General features: G+C 39.1%; 1 protein-coding gene across 1 annotated transcript; it reads left to right on the forward strand.

Annotated features, from left to right (window-relative positions):
• The first annotated feature begins 782 nt into the window (after window positions 1–782).
• Window positions 783–7,986, forward strand: ndufv2 (NADH:ubiquinone oxidoreductase core subunit V2). Its single transcript, XM_022209874.2, has 8 exons — window positions 783–948; window positions 2,409–2,471; window positions 3,459–3,521; window positions 5,194–5,310; window positions 5,417–5,585; window positions 5,790–5,899; window positions 7,665–7,741; window positions 7,824–7,986. Exons 1-8 carry the CDS (start codon window positions 907–909, stop codon window positions 7,915–7,917), a joined length of 735 nt encoding a protein of 244 aa, XP_022065566.1. The 5' UTR covers window positions 783–906; the 3' UTR covers window positions 7,918–7,986.
• Window positions 7,987–8,348: the final 362 nt, after the last annotated feature.

Raw genomic sequence — 8,348 nt, forward strand, 5'->3', positions numbered from 1 at the left:
AAAATGACCACAGAAAAACACCAAATGACTCAGTGAGACACATAACTATCATATAAAGACACAAAATGATGAGAGACGCACTAAATATCTACAAAAAAATGCAAAATGACCGCCAAAACACCTATAATGATCACAATCAGACTGAAAAAGGTAACAAAAATGAGAACGAGAAACGACCCAAGCTGACATAAAATTTATGCTTTTTTTGTTCATTATGATCATTTCTTTACAAATTCCATCATAATTTATTATGAAAACAATCACTTATTAATAAAAAAATGACTGGATATCACTAAAATGTCAACTATGGTACAAAAAGTCCTGCAATTATATATTGACCCGTCCAGAAGGACTTAAAAATGTCCCATAATTATGGAAACTTTGTCTAGAATGACATGAAATTTGTCCTAAATGACTCAAAAATTATCCCAAAGACTCAAAATGATTCAAAATGACAAGAAACGATCCAAGCTGACATAAAACTAATGCTTTTTATGTTGATTATGATCATGTCTTTACAAATTCCATCTTTATTTATCATGGAAACAATCACATATTAATAAAAAATGACTGGATATCACTAAAATGTCAACTAAAAAGTCTGGCAATTATATTCTGACTCATGTCTTTGTTAATATATGTAATAACATGTAATTCTATTAAACTCTTTGTCATATTTGTCCCCAGAAATCCTACCCATCAGATTATATAACAGCTCTGTGGAGATATCCAAATATCTGTGCATTGGATCATCTGTTGTTTTGGAGCTCAAATTCAGATCTGGGATCGATTCAGCGGCTCGGCGACCGACGTACCTTGCGTCGTGCGTCAGACCGTGCTAATCGAACGTGAGCTTCTGCTGTCCGTTAGCTTAACGCACCGGGACCCAACTTCAAGCCTCAAAAGATGTTTCTTGCTGCGGCTGTTCGCTCTGCAGCGTCCCAGGCGGTATGGTTGTCGTATTTGTCTCTGTTCTGGCTGAGAGTTTGAACGTCGTTTTCGGTAGTTCGTAGATAAATAGCCGTGACTCCTCACAAGGGCATAAAGTGGAGGCTAAAGCTAAGCTAACTGGCTGTTGGGTAACGCTAGCATGCCGGGTAACTTAGCTTCTTGCTGTTTACAAGGTGATCGCAGGGAAAATATGCAATGCAAACGAGAATTTACACACTGGAATGGACGTTGTTGTGCCTACTTGTATGTCAGTTGTAATTACTTTTTGTGGTTGGATGACTGAATGCGTTAGAACACGTAGTTTAGTAGATACTGTGTGATAACTGAGTGTTATTACTGAACGTTATGGCAAATTACTGGCATTTAAATCGATGCTAGTGTTAAATTTTACTGAGAATTCTTCCCATACTGTGTGAGCTGTTTGTAGATTTAGTAAAACTGGGATATAGCATTAAATAAAAGTATAAAATTGGTAGAAGTCTAACACCTCTCCCTTGCTTCTATTAATGAAGGCTGTTTAAACATGTACTAATCATAATAGTAGCATTATTTAAGAAGCACTTTTTAATACAAGGGTTTACAGCAAGGTGTCAAACTCCTTTTAGTTCAGGTTCCACATTCAGCCTGATTTGATCTCAAGAGACCAGTAAAATCAAAGCATAATAACCTATAAATAATCACAACTCCTAATATTTCCCTTGCTTTAGTTCAAAAATGTTCACATTTAAGAAATTATCTTTTTATAAAACATTATGAACAACCTGAAAATAAAAAAGAGACAAACAATTAGACAAAAAAGTTACAGAGCGACCGAAAAAACGGACAAACAACACAAAACAAGACACAAAACCACATATAAAGCAAAACACAAAATGACAAAAATAAGATACAAAACATAAGCAAGACAAAAAGGAAACGCAAAATGACAAACAACAAAAGCCTGAAAAAAAACAGCAAAGACAGGACAAAATGTTACAAAAATTAGACACAAAGCAGCAAAAGAACAATCTAGTATTTTACTTTCTGATCAGAACAACTTATCATGGTCTAGAAATGATTTTAAATTTATAGTTTTACTAATTTACAATCTGCAGTTAATGTCTTCTCTGGAATTTTTACCCTTTGAGGGCCGGACTGGACCCTCTGGAGGACCGGTTTTGGCCTGCGGTCCTCATGTTGGACACCCCTGGTTTACAGAATGCTTTGACAGACAAACTCCCAGCAGGACACTCTGAAGGCAAAACAACAACAATTAAGATCAACAGTAAAACTAAAAGATTACAGATGCAAAATGCTCAGTGTTATTAAATAAAAATAAAGTAATTAGGGTCAGGCATCATCACCAATCCTGCAATGTTTGCAGTGTATGAAACATGTCAGATTCTTCATTTCTCAGCTGAAAACAGAGACTTTAGTTCAGCGCTGTGATCAGTGTCTCCCCGTCTTCTGTCTTCCAGACCAGACAGGTCAGGAGTCTGCATCGGTCTGCTGCTCGTGCTGGAGCTGGTGGCATCTTTGTGGTGAGTTTCTCTTTCTCTGCTTTAAGGCGTAAAATGTGATGACAATAACAATGACGTTTTGCCCTTCATTAAGGCTCCCAAGTGAAAAGACAAAGATGAGACAAAAAACACAAGTTAAATACAAAGGAAACACAAAATGACAAAAACCAGACACAAAACGACAAAAATGAGACACAAAACGACAAAAATGAGGCACAAAACGACAAAAACACGAAAAGACAGAGTTGAGCCAACTAAAAATGGCACGTTCACTGATATTAGGTAAATCTGGAACTGAACGATAAACATTATAACCTGAACATCAACATCAGTCTGCTATGATATTCTGTTATCTTCTAGTGAAGTTATTCATATATGCATGAAAGTCGTTGGTATTCAGGACTTTATGAAGAACTGATCGATCAGCTTGTTTATGTTTTTGAGTTCCAATTTACGGCAAAAATCGGCTTCGACCAATAGGAGCTGCACTCGGATGTAAGTGGAGGACCTCCTGTAGAGTCTAAATCTGTGTCACTGCTACGTTTTGTTACTACTCTCCTTGTGTCAGTCTGTCTGTTTATTCCAATAGCTCCTACAGGGAGCAGCACAAAGAAAAGACGTTCTCGTGTCGTGGAAACACTACGGTTTCATCACTTAGCATCCATCAGGAATGTTGTTTTTGTGTCACACCAGACACCCATTAAATCTGATGTTCCTTTCCTTAATTGCAGAAAAGATATTTGCTGCTCACCAGGGGGCAGTGTGAGCAGAAGCAGAAATACTTCTCATCAGTGTTTTCTACAGCAGCACCTGTTTCCCTCCACAGAAAGAATGTTCATATTTTTATATCAGATGCTGTTAGCTGCTCATAAACCTGTTACTGCCACATGAAAACGCTGGTTGTTGAGTAAAAATTCAGCCGTAATAGAGGCTGGCGGTTTGACTCTGTTATGTGTTTAGAGTTAGCGGTGTTAGCTGTTCTCTAACGTCGTTCTGTTTCTGTTTCAGCACAGAGACACTCCCGACAACAACCCGGATACTCCGTTTGAGTTCACCGAGGAGAACAAGAAGGTACGGCTGGAATGTGAATAGCAGATATTTACTGACTTTTCCAGGATAATTTCATCTGTATTTTAGTGTTAATCTTCAGTCAGTAATCTGAAATGCCTGGTTAATCCTCGCTTTTATGACCAGCATAGTTGTATTTTGTCACTAATTTCGCAGATGTATAACTCACCTCTCCACCTTTAGACCTTTATTTTACCAATAAAAAATAATAATTGTAGCATTCACATTAGCTTTCCTCTTTAAAGCTGATTTGAACTCACATGGGTCAATCTATTACTGACGGACTTTGAAGTCCATGGGATATATCTGCATACATTTTCATTAAAACTAAACAAAACTAATGTTTTTATGTTCGTTGTGATCATGTCTTTACAAATTCTGTTATTGTTTATCATGGAAACAATAATTTATTAATAAAAATGACTGGATATCACTAAAATGTCACAAAAAGTCCCGCAATTATATTCTGACCCATCCAGGATGACTTGAAAATTATCCTTAATTACAGAAAATTAGTCCAGAATGACCTGAAATTTGTCCTAAATGACTCGAAAATTATCCCAAAGACACAAAAATTATTCAAAATGACGAGAAACGATCCAAGCTGGCATTAAACTAGTTCAAAATGACAAGAAAATTGTGCGAAATGACTAAAAGAAGGTCAGAGTCAATCTATTATTGAGGGATTTATCAAGTCCATGGGATACATCTGCATATATTTTTATTAAAACTAAAACAACTGATGTTTTTAATGTTCATTATGATAGTTTCTTTACAAATTCCATCATTATTTATTGTGGAAACAATCACTGATTAATAAAAAATGACTGGATATCACTAAAATGTCAACTATTTTCAGTCTTTTTCAGTCTGTTTGGGATCATTTTAGGTGGTTTTGTGGTCATTTTGCATTTTTGTAGTTATTTCTCTCGTCATTTTGTGTTTTTCTGCGGTCATTTTGTGGTCATGTTGTGTCTTTTTGTGGTTGTTTTGTGCATTATTGTGGTCGTTTTCAGTCTGTTTGTGATAATTTTCGGTGTTTTTGTGGTCATTTTGAAATTTTTTGGAGTTTGTGTGTCTCTTGTCATTTTATGTCTACATGATAATTATCTGTCTCATTGGATCATTTTGTGTGTTTTTGTGGTCATATTTGTGGTTGTTTTGTGTGTCTTTGTGCTCATTTTGTTTCTTTTTTGGTCATTTTCAGTCGGTTTTGTGGAATTTTGTGGTAATTTTTCACGTCTTTGCAGTTTTCAGTTGGTTTGTAATCATTTTAGGTGTTTTTGTGGTCATTTTTAATTTTTTTGTAGTAATTTGTGTGTCTCTCGTCATTTTGTGTCTTTATGTGATAATTGTCTGTCTCACTGAGTCATTTTATGTTTTTCTGTGGTCATGTTGTGCATTTTTGTGGTCATGTTGCGTCTTTTTGTGGTTGTTTTGAGGGTGTTTGTGCTCATTTTGTTTCTTTTGTGGTCATTTTGTGCATTTTTGTGGTAATTTTGCTCCTCTTTGTGGCTGTTTTCAGTTGTTTTGTGGTCGTTTTAGGTGTTTTGTGGTCATTTTGTGTGTCTCTGTGGTCATATTGCAGTTTTTGTGGTCATTTTGTGTGTCTCTGTGGTCAGCTTGCAGTTTTTTTGTAGTTATTTTGTGTGTCTCTTCTCCTCTGTCTCCGTAGAGGATTGAGGCGATCATTTCGATGTACCCTGAAGGACACAAGCAAGCAGCGACCATCCCGGTGTTGGACGTAGCCCAGAGGCAGCATGGATGGCTCCCCATCTCCGCCATGAACAAGGCACGCTCATTCTTCTACTGATTGGTTTTCAGCTAGCACCAGTTGGATCAGACGTGCGACCCGGCGGTGTGTTGTTTGCATCATGTTTGTAATCTTCTCCGTTCAGGTGGCCGAGGTGCTGGAAGTGGCTCCGATGAGAGTGTACGAGGTGGCGACGTTCTACACGATGTTCCTGCGTCAGCCCGTGGGAAAATACTTCATCCAGATCTGCACGACGACACCCTGCATGCTCTGCAACTCAGACAGCATCCTGGAGGCCATCCAGAACAAACTGGGTGAGAGGAGTTTTCCATTCTACGCCGAGACAACGACAAAGGCATCAGAACGCAGACGCAAATAAACGTTTTTCTACTGTGTGCGTTTGAGATAAACAGAGATCGGGAACAAAGATGTACATAAACAGTTGTCAGTGGTATTTAACAGTAAACAGGAAGCCGTATTTGTAGTTTCAGAATCTGCAGTTCGTTTGTTCTCTGCAGGTATCAAGGTTGGAGAGACGACGGCTGATAAGATGTTCACGCTGATAGAGGTGGAGTGTCTGGGCGCCTGCGTGAACGCTCCGATGGTCCAGATCAACGACAACTACTATGTGAGTCCAGATGTTCTCACTGAACGCTGTAACTATCAGGTTAAACACTCAGATGAGTTTTGTGAAGAATGTCTGCAGAGGATCCATCTCAACTCTGTTTCTAGGAAGCCGGTGCAGGTGTGGAAGACAAACAATCAGTGTTAGAGTAATAATAATAATGGCGGATAACAAATGCCGTCTGGTGCGTCAAGGCAGATTACCTTCAGGAGCCAGATGTGATGTGAAAAGTTTTCTTTTTGGGTTCTTTGGTTAGACGTTATACGAAACTAATTCTGCACTCAAATACCAAAGGGAGATTCAATTATTGCAAGAGGAGCACACGCGAGTGACCTAATTAAAGAAAATACGACTCCGACAGGAGGAATGTTCTGCTGAGGTGTAAGAAGAGGTACAACGTGTTCACACCAGGAGGAAGGCAGGACGGGGGTTTGCACGGTCTTTGAATGTTACAGGAGGTCCTCAGTTTATGACGTCCTCGACCTACAGCGTTTCATCACTATGTCAGAACTGGTTACATGGAACTAGTTAACGAGCGGATGAATACGTCGTCATACGGTGCTATCAGAGGGCTTTGTTTCCATCCTCCCGTTGTACTCCACCTTGGATTGTGCTACATACACTAACTTTTTACCTTCATTATGGCTCCCAAGTAGGGGTGGGGGAATTTCTGGTTCTTTGATGGATGGACGGATAGATAGACTATAGATGCACTATAAATAGATAGATTGTGATTTTGTATCTTGTTGTTGTCATTTTGTGTTTTGGTTTTGGACGATGGTCAGTACATGCTAAAACAGAGAGCATTGTGGGAGTTTAGCAGAACGGGCACCATGACAAAGACTAATGAGGAGGTTCATGACCTGAAATGTTCCACCTTTAAATTGTAGGAGCTTCTCCTACGATCTCCAGAACCTGGATGAGTTTTTGAGGTTTCATTGTTCAGTTCCAGATTTCTCTAATGTCAGTGAACGTGCCATGTTTAGTTAGCTCACCTCTGATTGGCTCAGAGTCAGCAGTAGAGAGAGCTGGGAATGGCGACTAATTCTGGAGCTAAGTTATGGGGTTTTTTCTACTTATTCTGGCGTTGGCTACAGCCCACAGTATCCTGTGTGAAGGTTCAATAAACCAGCAGAGAACCAGATAAAGTCTCACTCATTCATCAAAGAGGGTCGCTACAATATGCTGACCTGTTTTTACAACTTGACCTATGTTGGTCGCTGTTTCTGTTCCCAGAGTTTTGTTTTATCTAATTTCACTTCCATGAAGGACAAAAAGTTAGTGAATGCAGCACAATCCAAGGTGGAGTACACCCGGAGAATGGAAACAAAGCCGTCTGATAGCGCCGTGTAACGACATATTCATCCGCTCCTCTCATCAACTAGTTCCACGTAACCAGTTCTGACATAACGATGAAACGCTGTCGGTCGAGGTTGTCATAAATCGAGGACTTCCTGTACAGCTAAACAAGTAACTATTGCTGTATCTGAAGTATTTTTGAGAACGAATGATGAGCAGCACTAAGTTATCTGTTGTTGTTTGGGGATAATGACTGTAAAATCTATTATCAATGACTTAAAATGGAAAAAAGGTCATTGCTGAGGGAAACGTGGTGCCTTTGACAGCTGAGACAGAATCATTACCAGCACTTTCAATTACAAAAAAAATCTGCTTCCAAATTTGTCCCTTTCTTTGAAACTCAACGGGGATATAAATGTTCATGCAGGATTGAAACATCACTGTTCTGTTCTCATTGTTTTGTTTCCAGGAGGACCTCACACCGAAGGACATCGAGGAGATCATTGACGAACTTAGAGCCGGCCGAATCCCACCACCAGGACCCAGGTATATCCACAGTACATTCTGTGAATTAATGCGTTTATTTGTTGATATTTCAAAGTGAAGACGTGTTTAATTTGTCTCTTAGGGGCGGTCGTTTCTCCTGTGAGCCGGCGGGTGGTTTAACTTCTCTGACGGAGCCTCCTAAAGGACCAGGGTTTGGTGTCAGATCAGACCTGTAGACGTTTTAGGAGCCGCTGAAGCTGTTTAACTCGAACATATTGTGTAAATAAACTGTTCATGTACATGTTCCTGAGGCGTCAGCGTGTCATTTATACTTTTTCCAACAAGAAGATGACTGTAGGCAGATCTAATGTACAGATTAGGTTTTATCAGTTAGACGCAGTTGTTAATTTTCTACTAAACTACTTGCTTGATGTGTTGTTAAACAGGTATAAAACTGGAAGTAGCTCTGTTGTAATAAAGGCAAAAGCCTAAAAATAAATATATATATCATGTAGCTTTCTCCCATGATGCTGTGTTGTGGAAGAAAGGCCTGTTATGTCACAGTTTCCACTGTCTACCAGCCTTCTCTGGCGGGCTTAGAAAGGGATTTAGTCGACTATGAATCATCGTCTTTATACCGACTGATGCATTTAGAAATCAGCAGAAG

Source organism: Acanthochromis polyacanthus, chromosome 9 (genome assembly GCF_021347895.1).
Source record: "Acanthochromis polyacanthus isolate Apoly-LR-REF ecotype Palm Island chromosome 9, KAUST_Apoly_ChrSc, whole genome shotgun sequence".
NCBI classification, from domain to species: domain Eukaryota; kingdom Metazoa; phylum Chordata; class Actinopteri; family Pomacentridae; genus Acanthochromis; species Acanthochromis polyacanthus.

Bases quoted from the DNA above. Each gene is read 5' to 3' on its own strand.
- ndufv2 (XM_022209874.2), top strand. From the start codon at position 907: ATGTTTCTTGCTGCGGCTGTTCGCTCTGCAGCGTCCCAGGCG. The intron at 949-2,408 runs GTATGGTTGTCG...TCTGTCTTCCAG, and splicing joins GCTCTGCAGCGTCCCAGGCG to ACCAGACAGGTCAGGAGTCT. The intron at 7,742-7,823 runs GTATATCCACAG...TTTGTCTCTTAG, and splicing joins ATCCCACCACCAGGACCCAG to GGGCGGTCGTTTCTCCTGTG.